This window comes from Electrophorus electricus, chromosome 17 (genome assembly GCF_041902795.1).
Source record: "Electrophorus electricus isolate QZ-2024a chromosome 17, ASM4190279v1, whole genome shotgun sequence".
In the NCBI taxonomy this organism is placed as follows: Eukaryota; Metazoa; Chordata; class Actinopteri; order Gymnotiformes; family Gymnotidae; genus Electrophorus; species Electrophorus electricus.
The window spans coordinates 10,712,823-10,735,974 of NC_137513.1; the positions used below are offsets into that span (position 1 = coordinate 10,712,823).

The following is a 23,152-nucleotide window of genomic DNA, read 5'->3' on the forward strand; positions in this document are numbered from 1 at the left end:
AGATTGTCTTTATTTGTCAAAGACAAACTGTCTTGATTGTTTTTAGTTTATTTTCACCTAACATGTGAATTTAATGCATGCTGATGCAGCTTTGAACTGAATTCTGTTTTCCCAGGGACCTTTAGTTTTGTACAAAAACAGAGCTCAAAGCTCTAAGGATGGGTGTCAAAATATCAATGACCATGAATATATGGACTGCACAGTGTGTAAACCATTTGAAAGTATTCATGTGGCATTCTGCACAGATCTCATATACATCAAAAGAGCTTGTAGTCATGCTGTCCTAGATAACATGCTCTTCTTCTGTATTCCCCTCATTATATTGAAATTTATATTGTTTATGTTTGCATGCCAACCCCATTCATTGTAATTTTTCAATTATTTTTAAAAATAGCTTATTTTTCCAGTATATATCTTCAAAGTCTTTTTTTATTCATCTGTTTTCCAAAAAAAATAGACAAGATAATATTCCATATCCCTCCTGAAAATATATGAAGTCATATCTGGTGTTGGCTTGATAGTATATTTCCTAGTCAACTGGTGTAGGATTGATTCCTTGTCCAATGTAAATTACAATGCAGAATAAATTATAGTAAAAAATTGTAACGTAGTACGAAGATTTCCAGAGCAACAGAGCATTCCACACAAAGGTCCTTCAACAGCTGTGCAACAAAATTGCCCTTGAAGCTCTTAGAGTTCCTTCAGTATTTCAATCACATGCAGGCCCGCATTCTCTTTGAAAATTACTTGTGTGTTCCTTGCACCTTGCAGCTGTAACAAGTGAATAAACAACTAATTCTGGTTTTTTTTTTGTTTGTTTTTTTTTATCCACTGTAGACATGGTCATGCACAAAGGCACAAAGGCACAACTGGCTTTTCTGCCTTGGTCAGCTGCATGGACGGGTAATACCCACAGCACAGTCTATACAGGGCCCAGGATGGCTCCATGCTGAGCTCACTTTTCTTATCTTTTATTATAGCAATGTTGGAAAAAAACATTCTCATTCAATGTCATTCTTGCTGGAAGTATTGACCTGCGGGTGTCAGCACTCTGGCCTGTGGGCGGGTCCCACATAAAGCTCTGCCCTCTCATTTCCATGTAAATACCCTTCCTTCATATACTGAAAGAAACAAAATCCATTGGATTTACTCAGGTGAAGTATGGACATTGGTTCCACATGAATCATCCGCTATATGCACTACATTTTTGCAGTTTGAACTATATTCATTAGGGGCCCACACATTTTTTTCTATGTATTCATTCTATCATAATACAGGTATCGATTATCTTCACTAGTGATCATATATCTACACTAGTGTTATTTCACTTTGATTATCATCAAGAAAGACTGCAGTATTGTGTATCTCATTATCTTTTTTTCTGCTGCTGAGCAGAAAGGAGCCTTTTACTTATTTATGAGTTGATGACTCTCAGCAACAGGGCACATCCCAGATGACCACTGGGAAAAAAATGGAACAACTGGTCCCACCTGTTGAGGTTCCACCCATTTGGAGGGGTATAGAGAAAGAGAGAAAGAGAGGTCGGAGCACTCTACACCTGAACACCATTCAGGCCATCTACTCCGAGGGACAGGGCACCACAACACGGAAGGCAGGTTGAAGCCCATGGAGTCCACGGAGCTTCCAGGTAATCTACATCCCTGTTGGGCCTGTTTTGCAGAAAAGGATTATTATTAGCTAGTCAGGTCCATTTTTGTACATCTCACAGCTCACCACTCATTTTCAGCTCTAAAAAGAGCTGCCTTTCTTGAATGGCTTACTGCACAGTAGTGCCACAGTAGTAGTAATGCCAACTAGAGCTTCATCCATAAAACTGTGAAAACAGATTACAATATATTCTATTTAGATTTCAGGAAAAAAAGACAAATGGGGATGTTTTGAATTGCATTGTTTTAATTTGGCAAAAGTTTTATGTTTTTTTTTTGTTTGTTTGTTTTTTGTTTATCATACAGACTAGCAGAAGTTATCAAATCTCACATTTGTGTTGCCATAACTCAAATCTGCAGTCCTTCTAATTATTAGTCTACACCTTGTGCAGACATTTTCTTTAACCGTAAAATAGATAGCACACTTCATTTTGGGATTTGACATGCATATCAACGTTCATCTATTTGAAACAAATTGTTATATGCTTTAAAGCCCTTTTAAAGCTATGCTCTACTGGTTATGGTCTAAACTGTAGAAGTGGAAAATCACAGAGATTTGCAGAGCAATAAAATGCTGTGCAGTATCGCTCCAGCAGTGATTTAGCAGAATATTTCTAGTGACACCACAGATTGCATTAGAAATAATTTCATTGTTTTTGTCATAGTGGCTAAGTTCTAAAAAACTTGCTTAAAAGCATTTTAATGTAGTTCAGAGGGCAGTTAGAACATACATGAAAGACTAACTGTGCCTTATAGGTGACCTCTTGAAAAGACGGAAAATGTATTACATTCTGTAAACCGATTTTTTGCAGTTTAATCAAATAGATATCACTTATGTGCATGTAAAAGTAGGCATACTGGTCCTTCATCAGAATTAAACTCGATTTGTGTACATTGATCTGAAACACTGATAAAGCCTAAGGGCATTCTTCATGTTTGTAAAATCAACCCTTGAGCTGCTATTCAATGAAGGATAGCTGGCAAGCGGACTAGTAAACTGCAGCTCACTGTGTAATTAGCATGGCCCTTGAGACCAAGTGTACACAACAGGTGCAGTTTGACAGTTTATCGCAACCAAATGGGAGAGGCTGGAAGTTACAGGCCACACTGTGAACTTCACATTTACCATACTGTAATCTTATACATACAGTACATTCATTAGGATTAATGAATATGGGATGTGTGATTTATCTTGTCTCGTGGCATGAGTTATTTTTGGTTATTGCATTTATTTTATTTTTTTATTTTTTTTAGAAAAGTGTTACTTTTCATTGCTTAAATGCAATGTTTAGAGACCATCAATTCCAAATGCTTGGAATTCTCCCTTTATTCCCCAAAACGTGCATAAGAAGTGTTATTTTCCAGTCCATTTAACACATAGAGAATGTCACACATAACTGAGAAGAACATTAATAAAGGAACATTTAAAAAATAGCCACATTAGATGATACCTGATAAGAATAAGATCTTCGTATTGTGAGATTCACTGCTGGGGAGTTGGGTACACACCTGTCAATATGAGAGCATTCTCTCTATTCCTACTATTATAGCGATAGCTACTTCTTAAGGAGCAATGGTGGTTGATATATTTGCAGTTGCATGGTCAGTTCACATCACAGCAGCTGAGGAGGGAAGGGGTGTGGCCTCACCCATTGTAATGGGCATGTCTGATGAACTGAGAGATGATCCATTAAACCCCACTGTGAAACACGAGAAGGTAGGACCTTTGTTAGCACAGTGTCTGTATTTTTACTTATTAGGGGAGGGAGTTGTAACAACAACACTACTATTACTACTTACTACTACTACTACCAACAACAACAACAACAACAACAACAACAATAATAATAATAATAATGATAATAATAATAATAATAATCCTCACAAATGCTTATAGTTTGTATGTTTCTCTTTGAGTAGAGAAACAGCTTTCTGGTCGACAAATTCAGATCCCAACACTGTGTGAATCAGTTCAGCACTTTAGGCACACAACCCTGTCCATCTCCTTCTCATCTCTAGGATGATCCATGGTCATATGACAGCTCTGCATCCTCCTCCGACAGTGAGGATGATGATAAGGCCAAGAAGAAGAAGAAGAAGAAGAAGAAGAAGAAGAAGAAGTTGAAAAATAAGAAGATCAAGGTAACTGGATATGTACCTACCATATTCCTACTAAGGTAACTGGATACATGTTCCATATTCCTCTGTGTAGATCATATATGGAAGGGTTTTTAACCTCACTGCAGCCAAGGACAGATCTGTGCAATGCAGTTTGGAAATGCATCATAGCTTGAGCTTATTACTCCACCAAGCCCAATGTGTTCAGTTCATTTATGACAAGGTATGACCCTCTGAAACATTGCCTAGAGGAAAATGTGCTTCCCCACTCACAAGCAGGCAAAATGTGTAGTTAGGATTGATGATTAATGCATTCTGTGAAGGTTTGTACCATTGTAAAGCCCTGTAAACCTGATGTAAATCTCTAGGCAGTAACTAATTCCACCACCCCCCATCTCACCCCCACTCCCACTACCAATCTACTTGCTACTTTCTATGCAGAGATCCAGGTCAGCATCCTCTTACAGTAGTTCTTCAGACAGTGCCAGCAGTGAGGTGAGAAAATCTGATGAAATACAGAAAAGGGAATACATTCATGTAGAATAGTGTGGACAAGGTACTGTATTCTGTATGCATGCTTTTACACTTCACTGTATGCATGTATGCATGTGATACCCTTCAGTAACTAAACTCTTTAAGGACATTTTAAACTATTGCCCCCCACCCCTGCCCAATGCATACACACATACACAAACACACATACTTTTTCTTCTTAACAAAGCTAACTGTATGCTAGTTGGGAGAATTTAATTTGCATAGGACTCCTCAAGTTTATACCCAGAATTGGCTTTTCGCCGTTCTTCCAAAATGTCAGTTGTTGCTTTATTCAAAAGTGATTCATCACCTCTTATTCACTGATATTTTGATGACCACTTCAATTCCCTTCTACCCTCAAAACACACATGTTCATTTTCAATGTATGTCTACATTTCTATGGTGATAAACCACATCTCTCTACAGGATGAAAGGAAGAAAACAAACAGGAAAGAAAAGGTTGTGACTACAGTCATACCTGAATTAGGTAGGGCATAACACACTCATATATGTATGCATACACATACACATGCACGTGCACACACTTGCAAGTGCACATACACATGCATATGTGCATTCACACACACTCACACAGAAGAAGATGAGAAAAGGTATTCCTGAATCATAACACTCACACATGCATACACATAAAGAGGATATCAACAAACCAGTAAGTCATATTTATGAAAAATATTTATGTGAATTAATTTACATGAGAATAATAGAGCACGCAGACAACACCCCCCCCCCCCCCCAATTCAGTAGTATGACTGCAGTTCTGAAATTGCGAAATTCTCATTGCGATCAGGCTTTCATATTCCTTATCGATTTATTTATTTTTTGCTGCCCCTATTTCTTAAGTTAATCAGACATTAGTCTTCATAATATCTATGTTAAAATATTCTCATAAATCAATTATTTCATGACTTTTGGCAGCCAGCCATGATAAGTATTCATATCTTATCAAGGCAATGAGCTGTCCTGTGTCTACACAGTCTGGAACACACCCTCCATAGTTTCTTTTCTAACATCAGTAGTGATTACAGAATAATTTCTCCCAGATATCATTTAATTTACTGATTGTGCACATGTCTTTGTTTCTTGTGCAACATGTTCATAGTTCAGGTTGAAGAGATCTGCAGTACTTCTGTGTCATAAAAGTCAAGGGACAAAGTTTTATTGTGTTTCATTATACTAAACCCCACTTTGCATTATGCACATATTCAGCAAAGCTCCCCTCCTTCCTGGTCAATATACAGTATAACTCCAGCAACTACATCAACAATGCACACACACAGTGCTGTGTCATTGTGTAGTGCAAATAAACGTCACAAACGTCACCACAAATGATGAGTGAAAGTTTCACTCAGTACACGTTACAAATAGGCCCCATAAATTGATAGTATTGTGCAACACACACACAATCAAAGCACCATCACAGACTGACAGATTTCACTGTTTACATTTATGGCATTTGGTAGACGCTTACAAAAGTGCTTTATCATTTACTCATAGAATCCTATCCAGTACAGTAGGTTAGAGTCCAAGGTACCTATGAACTAGAATGCTGTTGAAATATAGGGATCAGTGCTGTTGCCTAGAAGTGCAAAATACATAAGCTGTCTCAGACAACAATCAGTAAACAATAAACAGTAAACAATCAATGAACAATAAACATCAATAAACAGTAAACAAGCAATAAACAATAAGTACTAGAGTTTCTGTTAGTCAACATAGGAACAGGGTCAGTGGTCATTTAAATATTTCACAAATAGTCTGCGTTCCACAAATAGTCTGCGTTTGAAGACTGCAAGGGACTCTGCTATCTGGACAGCAAGCAGAAGTTCATTCCACCATCTAGGAGCCAGGACAGAACAGTCTCAGGATCAGATGCTGATTATTCAAATTTTCCTCTGTAGTAGGATGACTTTGCAGATGTTACTTCCAGTAAGAAACTGGAAAGGCGAGACTGGTATGAGGTGAGGTCTGAATCTAGGTGAGTTTTCTTCTACCACCTATCTGCAGTCCTTAGTTCTCTCCTTTGACAGTGTTTGTTAGCCAGGGGGCAGGTTGTGAAGGTCTTGCAGGTCTAGAGGAGAGAGGACACAGAAGATTCATTGATGAAAATGTAGAAAGGAAAGTATTAGTAAATGTATCCAGAGAGAGAAGGATGAGGAAAGGTGGACAAAATAGTAGAAGGGAAGAGGGAGTGATTGAGCGCAGATTGCGCATTGGGGAGGTGTGGATGGAAAGAGAAGGGGTGGAGAGAGAGAAGGATAGAAAGAGATGTTCTGAGAGGTGGAGGGGGGTGACTGTGATGGCCAATGTGGTAGTCTGGTGAAAATCAGGTCCAGAACATTGCCTGCTCTGTGAGTCAGCGGAGACTGGTTGAGGGTGAGTTCAAATGACGTCAACAGCGGAAGAATGCAAGAGGAATTTGACTTGACTGATGGAAGGTTGAAGTCACCAAGGAGAATGAGTTGATTTGCTTCAATGGGCAATTGAGTCAAGAGGACATCAAGCTTGTCAATTAAGTTATCTAGGGAACCTGGAGGGCAGTAGATTACAATGATGTGAAGTTTGGTAGGGAAAGATACTGTAATGGCATGAAATTCAAAAGAAGAGATGAAAAGAACAGAGAAGAAAAGTAGAGTGAAATGCCACTTTCGAGACCCTAGTAAACCTGTGCCACCACCCCTGCCAAAATATCTCAGAGAATGTGTGAATGAAAAGGAAGACGACAGGGCAGCCTAAGTCGCTGAGTTCTAGGGGTTTGCCAGGTCGCTGTTAGAGCCAGGAAGTGTAGCGAGGGGAGGGATTCTATAGCCGAGATGAAATCAGCCTTTTGGACATCAGATTGGCAATTCCAGAGCCCTCCTGCCACCACAATGTGTGATTGTGCTGAACGTTGGGAGTAAATGAGGTTGATGAGATTGTGGCATCTACCATGAATACTGTCTAGGCGATCTGTGGGATATGTGGACAGAAATTGCAAAACACATTTCAGATTGGAAAGATGCTAGGTTTGTTGACGTAGGTGATGAAAGTTTGAGAAAATGTGAGAAAAAAAAAAGATTAGAATACTTAGAAGAGTATCAAGAGTTCCAGTCTCAGTGTTGATGAGGAACTAAATGAAAAGCACAACAAAAGCCTTCTACAGGTGTTCTATATACCAGATCAGATCCAGACACATACATCTGTAGTAGAGTCATCCTAATTTAACAGTTCAGTAAGTGCTGAGTTTGCACCCCCCCCCCCCATTTACACCTAAGGCCAAGGTGAAACTAGACCTGCAGTGAATAATTACGGCTAACAGCAAACAAGCAACTAGGTTCAAACAAGGAGCCTTGAATTTAACAGAATCTAAGGCAAAAGTAAGTAAACTCAGAGCCTACCTTAACCAAGCAGAGGATGATCCAAGAGAAAAAAAGCACACTCCCTCAGGTCTGAAGTATTACAGTGATGTCTGGAACAAAGTGTTGACCCAGTGCTCTGGACCCGAGAATGTGATCATCTGGGACAGAGATTTACCATATATAGCTCTCATAAAAAACCCTGAAACCCTGAAATCAGTCACTAATCAATCCCACTGTAAAATTATTGCCAAGCCCTAAGGAATCTATGCCTTTACACAGCATCACTGTCAATCAGCTGTCATTTCTTACTGCTACAACACTACACATGCACATATGAATAAAAATAAGTGTTCTAAATGTTATACATACACACACACAAATGCTTTTAACACAATATGTACAATACGCACTAACTAAACCCCAGAATTTGGGTTGAACAGCAGCAGGGATTCGTGTTTTTCCCTCTGACATTTCTTGTGTCTGTTTTTTTGCGGATGACTCAGCTGTGCATTGCCTGTGTGCCCCTCAGGCCTCATGCTGGAGATAGTTTTGACGCCACTGAAGGGGCATGATGATGAGCAGGAAAAAAAGGCAAAGCTGCGCAGTGCTAGAGTAAGCATGTCCAATGTTGAAGACCGTGTGTGTGTGTGTGTGTGTGTGTGCGTGTGCGTGTGTGTATATGTGTCTGAGTGAAACGTACTGACACAAAAATAGTTTTAGGTTTTGTATAGACTTAACAGCTGAAAATTGTTAATCATCTTTACTGTTTGCATAGACATTTTTACCTGAATGAGAAAACACAGCTATATAAAATAATGTTTTATTTTTGTTTTCCAGCATATGACAACTACATACTATCATAATATAACTTCAATTTTAAGAGCAACTATTGAGAGCATCAATTTTAAATCTAAATGTCAGTGGACCACAGACACATTTGGTTTCAAGGCAGGGATGCATATAAAGAAATAACACCCACACTCTCCACCAAGTAAGATGGAAGTGGAACATTGGCTGCCTGGTTTTCTGCTAGGTTCACCCCAAGATCAATGACATAATGAATTCCATCATGTAGCAGGACATTTATCTCAAAACCAGGTATTTTACAGACTTAGGTGGACTTTCCAGATGCCAATTACCCCTAGCATACCTCAAAATCGATGCAGTGTAATGATTGAGGGAAAAAAAGAACAGTAAAAAAGAAACAAAAATCTATTTCTGCAGTGGTCATCTCAGTTTTTTTAACAGCCTTGGAAAACCTGGATGTGGCAGTGGCTTATAATGGAAAAGATCTTGAAAAGCTTTGCATGAAAGAATGACATAAGAACTTCTGTAAACTATACATGATAGCCAAAATCACTGTGAAACCTGTTTTGGAAATAAAGTTAAGCTTGAGCATTCCATATTTTGAGCAATCTCATTGTGTCCTTAACAGAGTCTTCCACATAGAGGAAGACTATAATATAATGTCTCAGAAATGGCATTATTTGTTTACTGCAGTCCCTTTTGTTCAATTTTCATCAAGAGTGCCAGTTACTCTAGACCTGACTGTACATCTTTGTCTCTTGCCCATAAGAAGAAAAAGAAGAAGGACAAAAAAAAGCAAAAGAAGAACAAGAAAAGGAAAAAGAAAAAGAAGAAAAAGAAGGTAGATGAGACGAAAAGATGAAAAATTTTCTTGTTTACAGGAAAGAGTGTTGTAAATGTTTTGAATTGTTCTGCCTTTCTTTCTCAGGATTCCAGCTCTTCATCATCCTCTGATAGTTCCTCCTCAGACAGTGAAGACAATGACATGAAGAAGAAGAAGAACAAGAAGAAGAAGAAGAAAAAAAAGAAAAAGAAGAAAGTATAAAGCTGATAATAAGTGTCTTTGTTCATTTGTTTGTTTGTTTGTTTGTTTGTTTTTGTGCCAGCTTTGTGTGTCACCTGCTAGGATTCATCATCTGGTAGTTCCAGTGACGATGAGAAGAAGAAAAATAAAAATAAGAAAAAACACAAGAAGAAGCAGATGCAGAAAACCAAGTCAAAGGTAAAACAAAGAAAATTGCATTTTCTGAAACAGGATGTTCAAGATACCCACAGAATTCCATATATTTAGATTCTCCCTGTCAACCTCAGTATCCGAACTCCAGCTCCTGTGCCAGTTCTCCTTCATCCAATAGTGACAAGAAGAAAACAAAGAAAAACATTAAGAAAGTAAGTTGATTTTTATGTACTATACCACTGTAACACCTTATTAGAATCATCTACGTCACTCTTAAAATATGGCTACATGCATTTATTTTATTTAAATACAGAGAAGTCCACTAAGACCAAAGTCTCAGGACCTTACAGCAGGGCTCTGTAACAAGATTACTGTTATCAATACATTATCATGACTCTACAATAAATGCATTTGTTTCATCATTACCTTATTGCTATCCTAAAGATGACTTGTTGGGATAAAGTGCCGGTTAAAAATATGGAAACAAATGCAATGTGACCACAGTTCTGAAAACACCATGGTTTTTTTTTGTTCAATAAAGGTTATTAAAATTAGCCATAATTGTATCTTGTAATTATCAGGCCTCTTTGGGGAGAAGTCCCACCCACAGTCACCCGGTGTACAGTTACAGACTGAAGTCCATCTATTACCATACATTACCCCATTCATCAATGATTAATTACTGACCAGGGACCATTAATGACTACATTATCGTCCCTGGTGGGTCATAGAGTAGTCCACCACAAAAAACTACGCAAAAAAAATATACAGTTAACAGTGGCCTGACAGGAAGCTGGAGGACAGTGAGTACAAATTGGGAATGTCACCAAATGGGCTATAGGCTCTGATTTTACATCTACAAGGCAGTTCATAAAAAAAAAAAAATTGTTTCTAATAAAGTGGTCTGTGAGTGCATGTCTTGAGTGTGTTTAGTTAAGGACTCAGCTCTCTTAGGCAAGCAGAATTTGATTTTGCAGTATATGCTACCTGATCTACACAGTAAAACTGGGAAAAGACTCACATGATTAAGCTCAACTCTTGCTCTTGTATGAATCAGGACAATGGTCACCTTGGTGTGGTGATTGTGATAAAAGCAAGGTATGAACTTTAAGCATGTAGAATTTACTGTCAAATAACAGAGGTCACAAACCAGTGGGGATCATTACATGAAAGCAACTTTTTGTGATCACAATAAAGACCATTTGGAGAACTTCCTCAGGTCCCCACACCTTTTGCTGTCAACCTCAACTCTCTGAATATAACATGTGCAAATACTGTATAGTACTGAGTTTCTGTAGTGTCAGACCATTCTCATTTTTTTTCTAAAGGTATGTGATTCTGAGTGTTATCTTGGCAGTTATACTGTATTAAATGGTGCTGCTTCGTTATCAGAAGGGTTTTCAGCTCGCTTTTTCCCCAGAGATCAAGGCTTTTTGGACCTTCTGTTTTAATCTGAAAAATTAATAAATAGGATGAAATTGGGGTTGGGGAGTTGAGTGGCTTGAGTAATTTGATTATCAAGAGGGCTGGGCCATCCTTTAGATTACCAGGGGAAAATTAGCCTTGTCCAAAACCCTGAAATGTGGGGCCCTCAGCTAAAATGTCCCAATTTTACACATGGCAGCACTATAAATGTTCAATTCTAAATGGGAAAATGAACACCAAAAAGTCATTTTGTGCAAGACAGTCTACTTTAATTTTCTACTCTCTTTGTATATTCTCTCTCTCTCTCTCTCTCTCTCTCTCTCTTTCTCTCTCTCTCTCTGTCTCTCTCCCTCTCTCTCTCTCTCTCTCTCTCTCTCTCTCTCTCTCTCTCTCTCTCTCTCTCTCTCTCTCTCTCTCTCTCTCTTTCTCTTTCTTTCTGGATGTGGGTCACAGGAAGTGTGGACAGAACTGGAGGAAGGGAAAATAGGTGAGGAATGTTTGGCTGATGCATCAGGTGAGATTTCCTAATTTGTGTAGTCAAAATTTATCTTAAGCACAAACCATTCATCTTTCCTTCTAATTGCATACCATTGTGTGCAAACTCACAATAATATGTCATGGAACAACTGGGGTCATTTAAGACCTATTCTCTTTAGTTGAATTAAAATGTAAACAAAGAAAGTATATCTGTAATGGCTTAACTGAATGTTGCATACAGCTATTCAGCAGGGTAAACACCCTCATGCAATGACTCTTGAGATCATGATGTGACATTCACAGTGTTTTATCATATGATGTAGAACTGAAAATACAAGCACATACAAATGAATAATGCTTACATAGAACCATACGTACAGAAATACACAGAACAATGTGTTCTCTCGCTGAATGCTTTCTGTTTGACTATTTCCCAGTTTTTCCTGTTCAGCCAGCAGGGGGCACTAAATTGCAAACACATTTTTCTGAACACATGTACCCTCATCCTGTAGTTAACAACCTGTAGTTAGTCATTGCATTTGATACCATGCAGAACATCCCTGCAATCTTCTCACTCTAAAAAGCAATGAAACATCTGTTGGATATCAGCCATGAAGACAACTGTGTTCTTCCTGCATCTTATAAGGACACCCAACAGTCTGTTGTTCATGTCGGGGCCAGAGAGCAACACTTCATTAAGAGAGACCTCATCAAACTAAGCGCTGGAGTTGATGTTTCTACCCATGTTTCTGGGTAGATTGTGTGGGTGATAAACCCCACAGTCCAGTACTCTTTGCCTTCCTGTTTGGAATTCTACAAAGTGAATCTCCAGATGCCTATTAAGGGTACAACAGAGACTGTAAGTGATTCAAGACATATTGCCGTTATTGGACAGGCATCTTCTCTGGTTTGCGGAATGGTAGTAGGGTCACCCAACTCTTTGTAGACTTTTGAAATAATTAATTTTCCATTATATTGACAAACAACAGGTCTTACATTAAATTGAGCAATTTTATTAGTATCTTTGGTTTGGCTGAAAACAGTGGTCAAGTGGCTGAAGGGCTGGTGCTGTTTACACAAGCCAATTTTTTTCTTTGACCAGTAGGTGATTCTCACTTGGCTGAAAGCGGCTCGGTCTACCATACTCAAGGATGAACGTCTTCAAGCTAGTGACAACTGGTGGTCTGTAAACACTGCCCAGGCACACTACCGATTATCACCCAGCCCAAATCTAGCTTGTAGGTATAAGGGGCATCATGAGGACCATTGATTTGCCTATGAGCTTTGTGCACCCTCAATATGTCCCTTCCCATCAGCAACAAGATCTCAGCATCTGAGTCTAGAGGTGGGATTTCAGCTGCTATTGTTTTAACATGAAAGTGGCTTTGTGCAATTGCTGGAGTAGGAATCTCATCTGTTTTTAGGAATCATATTGCACTTCAACACCATTGGAAGGAAAAGACTCAAGGATGGAAGAGGCTTTGTGCAATCACTGGAGTGGGAATCTCACTTCTGTTGTTAGGAATCATTTTTCACTCCAATAGCAAAGGAAAAGACTCTACGAAAAAACAGAATCTACATACACTATTATGTAGCCTGTTGCTCATCTGCTGTTGTTTCTGCTCACATGTTTTAGTGTGTATTGAGATATGGGGCCATGTATGATGAATATTTACCTGACTCTGACTGCGCTAGTGACCTTTTTCTCTGGTCATCAAGCATAGCATATATTATTTTGATTTTACTGCAGCAGCCAGCTAGAGAAACATTCACAAGACATATGTTTGAGCAAGACTTTCCACTGAAGCCTTCCCCACACACCTCGGTGCATTTAGATGTAACATCAGCATCTATCATTTCTTCTTTCTCCCCGCCATGCTGTGTAAGGAGAGGAGGAGACTTGGAAAGCCACAGAGCTGGGCATAAATGGAGGGCAGTGAGAAGTCGTTCGCTGTCACATTCAGAGCACTGATCGGCTGCCTCACATCTCCAAGCTATGTGATTGTTCACTGCACTGTATTTGAAGCAAATATTGTGTGTTTTTTATATACTTTTCCTTTTTTCAAATGAAAGTGGCGTGTGCTGTAGCAAGCAATGCTTGTCTGGGTCATTGGCAGATAAAGCAGACATGGAAGAAGTCGAAACATCTATTTTGTGTACAAAGACTGGCTTGTGAAAAACATTGTGATTCTCAATTAACCTGTCTCTCTTGTTTGAGACTGTAGGGAATGAGGAGCTGGCTGGATAGAGATTAAAGCTGTATTTGTTGCGTGCTTTAGCTTGTCTATATATGAACTCTGAAAAGAAGGAGAATAGTGGAAAGGAACCCTATGTTCCTGCTTATAGTGGGAGCCTTTCATCATCCATTTCTCCTGAAGCCCATATGGGAGCTTCTCAACTATTGGATTGACACCCCTAGCGGTGTCTAGATATGACAGCCTCAGGAGATACCCTTCTTGTTTTACTGCCTCAATGTTAAACAGCAAGTCACTTAACTCTAAGCCTTTGGTGATCTTTGGGGGCTATTTTGGGAAATTTCTCTACCTTTATCAACAAAACACATTCAATGGATTCTGGTGACCCATAGATCTCTTCCAGCCTCTCCCAGATAAGAGTTAGCCCAACAGATGGGCTCCTCACTGATCTGATCATGTGTGTTCTGCAGAGTCTTTTACTAGCTACTAGATTAACAGATCTATCTTTTCTCCAGCATTAAGATTTAAACCCAAAGTCACTGAGAAAAGATAAATAAGGATAAATAATTCTCAGGGTGATCATTGAATCCATTTAGGCCTGATGACACTACTTGGCTGTGTGCCAAGTATTTTGCTAGATCTGGTGAGACTGTATCCCAGGAGCAGCAGGCATCAGTATTCCGGAGCAGGGCATTGCAGCTTGTGGGCTTATATGACATGAATGGCTTTTCAAAGGGTTGGGGCAGCCCTTTTGTTCTAGAAGACCTTCATTTGCACTTGTGTTAGCATCGACTGGATGGTGAGGCAATGACTGGCTCTTTTGTGCTAAAAGTTTATCTTCTTTCTTCACTTGCTGCTGTGTCATAAGAGCGAATATGCGGAGTGCCTCCATCATTTGCAGTTCTGTTTCCAAGTGACTGTGAACTGGTGCTGAAGTGAATATGTTCCTTTACAAACTCTTCAGCAAGCTGCTGCTGGCTTTGCATAGGTGAAATCTGAGTTCTGTGTTCGTTCTCTGCTGCTTCCAAATTTGTGGCTGCATCACAGCTGCTTCAGCTAAGGCAGCCTCTGCCGCTCTTCCTCTTTCCAAGGCATCTAGTGTGGCTTTTAAGCAGGACTTTTCTATCTTTATTTCAATCTCCCTCTTTGAGAATGTAGCTATAGCTTAGGCAGCTTTAGCTTTAGCGCATGCTCTGACTGCAGCTATACTGACGCTTGAAACAGCAGAAGATCTAGTTGAACATGACGCAACAGATCAAACCTTCATTTTCTTCGTTTTCCATGTTCAATCTGACTTCTCAAAGCTGATGTGGATGCAGTGTACCTGTGATGACTTCTGCGTTTATCACTGCAGTTGTATCGGCCTGGAACCATGCATGATTAAGCAGCCTGGTTGGTCTGCAGGAATCCCTTTTGACTGTACTGGCCTTAGTGAATATTGCATCCAGTTATCCAGCAACCTAATCACTCCAGTACAATGACTCTCGGAGCCACAATGTGATTTTCTATTGTATGAGTGTTTTATTGTATGAATGGTGTAAAACTGAAAATAGAAACACATACAAATGAGTAATGCTTACAAAGAATCATAAGTACATGCTTACATAGAATCATAAATAAATTTGCTAGTAATTATAGCATATGCTGTTGATCTGCAGACATCAACCAAAAGACTATCAATTTTTACCACTCAAAGATTTGTTGTGAAGATTCAACTAATTAATAATATACATCATCCAAACATCATTATCCAAAAGTCCACTTAAAATATACATTAGAAATAATGACACATTAGTAATCACAGTTAATGCCTTCTATCCAAGCAATAAGCATAGATTACAACAGTTTCTAATATATTGATTAATGTGTTCACCCTGAATGCTTCTTGTTCCACTGCTTCCTACTGTTTTTCATGTTCAGCCAGCAGGGGGCACTAAACTGCCAAAACATTTAATTGGCCTGGCCAGAACAATACCTTTGTTGGTTGATGTATCTGTACCCATAATTATGCAGTACAACCCCTCACTCTTGCGTGTTTTTCCCAGCATTCCTTGCAGACGGTGGCGAAGAAAAGTGTTATGGCAGGTGTGAGAAAAGAGAAAGAAGGGAGACAGGAAATAAACGGAATTTAAAGAAAAAGGTTAGCGACAAACTAGCAGCAGTTTTAAACCATTTCCTAAGCCACCTTTTTGGATTTTATATATATATATATATATATATATATATATACTTATTACTGCTGTACTGGGATATATCTATACAAGCAACATTTTTCATTAATAGGATTCTGCATTAACTTCTTTGTCATTGTCATCCTCATGTTTGAAGATCTCCTCCTCAGATAATGAAAATGACAAGAAGAAGAAGAAGAAGAAGAAGAAGAAAAAAAAGACAAAGAAAAGGAAGGTGAGGACTGCACAGCCTTTAGCTACAGATACTGGATTAGACTCTCAAGTGAAAGACAAAAACAAAATAAATAAAGAAATACTAAATAAAATACAAACAATGACCTAAAATTACCTTAGTGATGACAGCAGCACATGTTCAAGATTTCACTTGTCATTTGTTTTCAGTATTCTAGCTCATCTTCATCATCAGAGAGTTCCTCATGCTTCTCAGATAGTGATGATGATGACAAGATGAAGAAAAAGAAGAAGAAGAAGAAGAAGAAGAAGAAGTTGAAGAAGAAGGTAAAAAATGTGTTGTTTTTATTTTTGAGCATGGTGTAATTATAATTCCAGGAACTATATACAGATGGCAAAGCAGGTCAGATACTGAATTAAATCATGGCCTCTGACATGTAGTAAGTCCTTCATGTTCAAATATAGATGATAAGAGAACACACATGTCCATATGGTGAGTTCAGTGAGGCATCTCAAATTCTGTTTTCAGGATTCCAGCTCTTCATCATCATCACCATCATCATCTGACATTTTTTCTTCAAACAGTGACAGTGACAAAAAAAAAAAAAAAAAGAGGAAGAAGAAGAGAAAGAAGAAGAACAAGGGGGGAAAGGTGAGCATACTGAAGGAATCCATCCCACTTCTCTTTCTTTTATCTATTTCTCTCCATCATTCCATCATTCTACATATCTGTCCTGGGTGCAGACCCTATTTTCCAAAAGGGCTGTTTAGTGAATTAGCTTGCCTCACAGTAGTCTCAGTCCAAAAGTACCTCAGAGTTGTTTGATATGAAGGAGAAAAAGAAGAAGAGGCAGAAAAAGAAGAAAAACAAAGGAAAGGCCAAGCAAAATCAGGTGATGAGAGAAAGTTGTTTTATTATTTCACTGTGTGAGACTTTTTTTCTTATGTGGTGGAATTTCTAACAATCACTGCACCACCAAACATAATTTTTCTATAACATGTAGAAATATTTTATACAATGTGGAAAAACATTTGCATAATGTGTATAATCTTGGCCCAATGCAATTTTATTTTATACTTTCATAAAAGAAGCAGCAATACTTGATTTCAATCTCTCTCATGATAAATGTTCCCCACCCTGATACTGACTATGAGAATTCCATTTCAGCAGATGTCAGGGAGGAAAAAGAAACTTTACTGTATGGTATTTTGTTACATATGCAATATTTACATCTCATACTTCTTAAGATGTTAGAAAAAAGCCCAAGTAAGGAAGATTAAACAAGCAGTTTATGTATGATGTTAATCTTGACAACAGGCATGTTGTGGAATATTCTGGTTATTAATCTACTCTTTCCTTCGTGTTTGTGTAAGGACTCCAGCTCAGCCTCCGTGGCTTCACGTAACATTGATGCTGCAAATACAAAGAAGAAAGAAGAGGTACAGAAACCAGTTACAGTGTCGAACAAAGACACACATTTGGTGCATTGTCATTTAAACAATGCACCAAAGCGATTTTGGCATTTAACATTTGCCTATGGTTGGGATAAGTCATGCTAACTTGTGCACATTCGTTTGATCCAAAAAGACAAGTACCCATTTATTTCTTACATTTCTACTGTATTTATTTTACCTGAGAGCACTTATGCTTTCTGTACTATGAAGGGGAAAGCCAGAGATGAACAACTAAGCAGAAAGCTTGAGGCAGTAGGCCAGGATGAAGAGCAACACCAGCCCTTGCCAGATGACCCAGGCCGTGAAAGTCTGACGGAGGACACAGAGTGGTCCAGGCCATTGGGTGATAGCAGTTTCACCTGGAGGGGTGGTGCCTATCGCTCCACCAACCCTGGTCTTAGGTCAACACCAATGACCACAGAGGAGTCACACTACTAGACACTGAATGAGTATGATCTGTGATCCAAAATGTTTTGGCATAATGTTGCCTCTCTGTTGAGGTTGGTAGGAAGGACCTCCTTTGCTCAGGACACGTTCCAGCTTTGAAGGCCAAACAACGCTTTTTTTTTCTTGCACTCAAAGGTTTTTTGGTTTGAATCTCAGTTGTGCCATGTGTTTGTGGCCAAAGGGTGCTCACACTGGCAAAGCTGGGAGATAATGTTAGGAGTAAATGTTAGCTGTCATCAGAATTTCTAAGTGAACCATATCAGTCATGGTGGTGGTGTATAATCAGAGAGATACGTACAGTGCAGTCTACAAATGGTAATTCATGAGATTGAGGGGTGGAGCATTTAAAAAAAACACACACACACTTTACCAACATGTATTCACCATTTTGACTTTCATTTGAATCACTGTAGTACTTTTAAGTGACTTGTAGTAATACTGTTAGAAATAAATAAGGTAACAACAGAATTATGTGATCATGTTTTTCTTTTTTAATGCAACTATGGGAATGTCTGACACTGGATGATAGGACATCAGCACCTAGAGTACAATATAAATTAAATACATGTACAGTAAAACTGTGATGACATCTTGGTCAGTGCAATATCATCTGAGGATGGTAAATGTTTCCACTGTTCCTAGCCAGGCTGTGTTGAATATTTCTTCCATACAGCTGTACAGTCTGAATGAATATGACATGTTTTTATATTGTTGACAGATTACACAGTAGCTTTCTTTATCCTTCAAGCTGTGAAATCATATTTTACATTTTACAGCTACTGGAGAATTCAAATGACAAATTATTCTGCAGATTTTGTTATTTATATTGAAGCTGTCCTTCATTGTAATTATTATGAGATCACGCGGTCTTCATGCAACGAAGATGTACTTTTTTATTTATTTGAAATGAGTTGATCGCAGGAGACACGGATGCTTAGTTACAGCACCATCTAGTGGAACAAATTTCATTACAACGCCTCAACAGAGGTCATTACTAATAAGATAACCCACGAAAGTTGGAACGTTTGGCTCCAGGTTAGTGTTGTGAGTAAACAGGTTCTTGGATTAGTTTTGTTTTTCCTGCAAACTAACGTCATGGATGCCATCTCTGAGACGACAAACCGCATACTAACCTCCATTTCCCATCAAAGGGAATTGCGACCTATGCAGGCGACATAGCGATTACAAAACTAAGCACAATATCTAGTTCAGCGCGCTTGTTTTAAAATGTATAGAAGAAAAAACACACTAACTCCTCACCAAGAGCAACTTAAATAACTAAAAACTAACCTTGCCTAGTATTCTCATGATTAGGTACCGGAAGGTGATACTGTTTTGCGCAATTGTCCCACCACCTAAAAATGTAATGAACAATAATGCGGACCAAACAGTTGTCGGCTTTCTTCCCCTTTTACGTGGGAAGAAACTGCTTTAGAGAAAGGAACTGCGCCTGTTGCTTGCTTGCTCATGTACTTATTTATTTCACGTTAAAAATAATAGGTACGAAACGTCGTTCATTTTTCATCGGAAAGACACCTGTACTATGTTTGATTAGTAAGACGTGACATGGAAAAAGGAACTGACGTAATCAGTCTTGTCTGCGTCTCTCCCGGATGGGGCTGTCTTTACCTTCCTCAAGCTCAACGCCTTTTAAAGTAATTGCAGTAAAGTGCAGTCATATTCAGTACTGAGAACGCGTGAATAGCGCTTCATTTCAGTCTGCAAAAGAAGCTGGGCGAGTTTTTTTGACCTCACAAATTATGGATTTGGATTTAGCTGCGGGTAAGAACGTGATGTTCGCACTTCAAAGGTGTGGAATCGATGTCCGTTTAACCTTTAAAGTGTTGAATATGACCTCAAAGAAACTAAATATTTGTATTGCTTCGTTCGCTTTAAGCGTATGAGTAGTTTGTAAGACTAGCACATCAAACAAATACTAATATCGATTGCATTCATCTCTCTCTCTCTCTCTCTCTCTCTCTCTCTCTCTCTCTCTCTCTCTCTCAGCTGTTGGAAAAGATGATGAAGTAAAGAAAACCGAGGGTAAACAGGTGGAAGGAATCTTTGGTTTCGGAAAGAAAGACAAGGATAAAAATAAAGTAAGAAAGATGCCTTAAAATGTAAAACATTAAATCATTAATATAGACTATTCTTTAAAAAAATAAGTGAAAGTTATACACAGTAACTTTCACAATAAGGCTAAAATCACAGACGGTGAGTTTAGATTTCGGTTAGCATTATGAAAGATCCACTGATGCAATATCTAAAACTTGTCTGTGACCTCGAGCTTTAAGGTTGTTTGCAACTCAGTTTAAGGTTGAAAGCATCATGCAGTAGATATGTGTTCTTTCATAAAACAATCTCTACGGGTGCTGGTGTCCTGTTTGCTCATTTATAATGCATAAAGGTATGCATGTCTGTCACCATCCTCGATCTCACAGAATCACAAGGACAAAGACCAATGCAAAGATAAGGAACACAAAGACAAATCACACAAGAAGCCCAAAGAGCACAAGAAGCCCAAAGAGCACAAGAAGCCCAAAGAGCACAAGAAGCCCAAAGAGCACAAGAAGAAAGAAGGTGGCCATGGTTCTTCATCCTCTTCTTCCTGCAGCAGTGATGATGATTAGGTAATGAGCTTTTTGCTGCCATGATGGTCTCAAGACCAGCTCCCAGGTCTGTATATGTTCCACCGCTATTGGGTGGACCTCAGAGAAGAAGTGGGCGCAATATTTGTCTTCACCATATTGTGGTATTAGAAGTGCAGCCTGTAGGCTGGACTACCATAAAAAAGGCCATTCGTGTCTGCAGATAAAGCCAATATGTTGTGCTGTAAAACATTACATAGGTTGGCCCAGGCTGCCATAGGCAAGGAGAATTGCATTTGTGATTGAGGTCATTGTGTGGAAGCACTGGGGCCAGTTGGATGTGAAATCTCTGAAATGAGAGCATATTTTCTAAATAGTGAAATTTTCTGAATAGTTAGAAAGGTTCATATGAAGCCAAGAACGAGTTGTATTTATGAGGCTCCACCCAGATAGTTGAGTCAGGGACATGGGGGCAGATATATGTGTGCAAACCTAGTGAAATAATTCCCAGAAATATAGACTGACAACAAACACATTCCTACTGCTCTCCGTGAACAAAGTATCTTGAAATTTTTGGAAAGTTACCAGTGCCGTTTTTGATATTAACGAGTACAACTAGTACTGACATTACTGGTAATATCAAAACAGGTGCATTGCATTTAGAGCTTTCAGCTTTGAGCCTTTTGCAGTGTGTTCAAAATAAATTATAAATGCTTGAACAGGATTTTTAACTCACTGGAAGCACCCTATGAATTAAGTTATTAGCCGGTATATAAAGTCATATGATTGTGTAGGGTGTTAGGTATAGCAGTATATTTATTATTTAGAAGTAAATGTGGAAGGGTTAGAAGTTTTACACTGTAGATGAAAGGATGTGTGACAGTCTGTTTTGACAGTTCCCAAAAGTGCTTTGTCATGCTGACAGAGTCTGACTCTTCTCACTCTATGCTGAACTGCAAAGACCGGTTTGAGCTGTATGATAAAACACCCACCCTTGTCAGTGTTTTTTTTGTTTGTTTTTTTCAAACCATAAATTCTGGCCTGCCTTAAGCAACGGCTGATTTTATTTCTTTTTATTATTGTTTTATATATAACTTCTAACAGCCCAAAAAATTAATTACTGCATAATCAAAACTCTTCGTTGTTGTAACATTATTTGCATATTAGCTTCATGCTGCTACTGAGCTCAAACTGCTGAGTGAATATAATGGACAACATGCTGATTCATTCAAACTGTATGGTTCACCCATAGCATGTAACTTGGCTGATATTATCTTTCTTTTTTTTAGGGCTGAAACTGGAATGAAGAAAGGGTTTTGTTTTGTTTTCCTGACTGCACAACTATATAAGGCATTTGAATGGGATCGGTTCATACTGTAGAGGGAATAATCATTTGGTCATGTGCAAGACTGTGTATATACTTCTAACAATAACAGAATAATAAATACAACTGAAATGGTCAAATATTGATTTTTTTTTTTTTGTTCTTGTAATAATACCAAGATTTCTTGAGGGGTATTTTATAACTAAACATACACTAAAAATCAGTGTATGTTGGGTTTGTGTAATTTTCAGTATAACCACATAGTGGAGCTCTTTTAGTTTGAAAAATGGCTCATTGTGTAGAAAAAGTGAAACTTTCACCAGTAAGAATTACTTATTAGATAGTGCCTGTAATTACAATTTATCTTGACATGTTTGATGGTGATAAAAGAACAAACATGCAGGTAACATTTCACAAGTGTATACAAATTTGAATAATTTACAATGCAAAGTAACAACTGCTTGTTGTTACAACTCTGTGGGGAAAAAAATAACTACACCTAATCTGGAACTTTATTTTTCAGAAATGTCTATGCACACCTATACACGCTTATGCACTTACACAGTGGTCACTATATTAGGTGTACCTATCTTAGACTTTGGCTTTGTATAGAGGCTAGGTGAATCAGATGTAGATGGGTTATTATGTCTGTTCAAAAGAATGATTCTTTGGTTAACCTCTGCTCTCTTCATCCTGTTCAGTTTCAAATCACAGAACAACTGCAGATCAAAAAATGATTTGGATGGAAGACCTAGTACATTGTTATTGATGGCATGGTAATGGAATGGTTATGTGTTAACTTGATACAAATTGTAAGGTTCAGCAATTTCTTATGCTTTTTACATGCATCAGTGTAACAGCTATTATACTGTTAAATATATCCATCCAATAGTAGTTCTGTGGCCTGAAATTGTCAATAAAGGTTTTGAGGATGGCCAGTGTGTAACCAAAGATTGGATATGGACTCTTAATTGCAGACATACAAGGTGTTTTTAATAAAGTGGTTGATGAGTGAATAGAGATTTAAAACAATCTCTATAAAAGAATGCCAATAAAAGTTTTGCGCTTGAGTTGCTTAAATACCATATATAAAGAGTTGAAAGCAGAAGAGGAATGTCCCACTGAGGCCTCTGTGTTTCTCAAATACAGGTGTAGGTCATGTGACACCATGTAATAGTGCCTCTCCAGGTGGAACCAAATGTTGCTTCAAAAACTTCAT

General features: G+C 38.5%; 1 protein-coding gene and 1 long non-coding RNA gene across 2 annotated transcripts; both read left to right on the forward strand.

The window, feature by feature from the left end:
* The first annotated feature begins 1,547 nt into the window (after nucleotides 1–1,547).
* Nucleotides 1,548–18,448, forward strand: LOC145651858 (uncharacterized). Its single transcript, XM_081700405.1, has 17 exons — nucleotides 1,548–1,648; nucleotides 3,263–3,384; nucleotides 3,687–3,809; nucleotides 4,227–4,280; nucleotides 4,746–4,806; nucleotides 8,205–8,287; nucleotides 9,252–9,323; nucleotides 9,411–9,521; nucleotides 9,609–9,704; nucleotides 9,794–9,871; nucleotides 11,538–11,598; nucleotides 15,802–15,896; nucleotides 16,085–16,162; nucleotides 16,330–16,446; nucleotides 16,649–16,771; nucleotides 17,494–17,559; nucleotides 17,785–18,448. Exons 1-17 carry the CDS (start codon nucleotides 1,627–1,629, stop codon nucleotides 18,010–18,012), a joined length of 1,590 nt encoding a protein of 529 aa, XP_081556531.1. The 5' UTR covers nucleotides 1,548–1,626; the 3' UTR covers nucleotides 18,013–18,448.
* A 1,189-nt stretch (nucleotides 18,449–19,637) lies between these two features.
* LOC113583423 (uncharacterized) lies at nucleotides 19,638–22,073 on the forward strand. The gene is made up of 4 exons (XR_003411285.3): nucleotides 19,638–19,803; nucleotides 20,029–20,120; nucleotides 20,463–20,651; nucleotides 21,899–22,073. It is a non-coding gene; the product is annotated as an uncharacterized LOC113583423 (long non-coding RNA).
* Nucleotides 22,074–23,152: the final 1,079 nt, after the last annotated feature.

Coding starts and splice junctions, on each gene's coding strand:
- LOC145651858 (XM_081700405.1), top strand. CDS start 1,627: ATGGAGTCCACGGAGCTTCCAG. Junction 11,599..15,801: donor ATGTTTGGCTGATGCATCAG/GTGAGATTTCCT, acceptor TGTTTTTCCCAG/CATTCCTTGCAGACGGTGGC. Junction 15,897..16,084: donor AACGGAATTTAAAGAAAAAG/GTTAGCGACAAA, acceptor TCATGTTTGAAG/ATCTCCTCCTCAGATAATGA.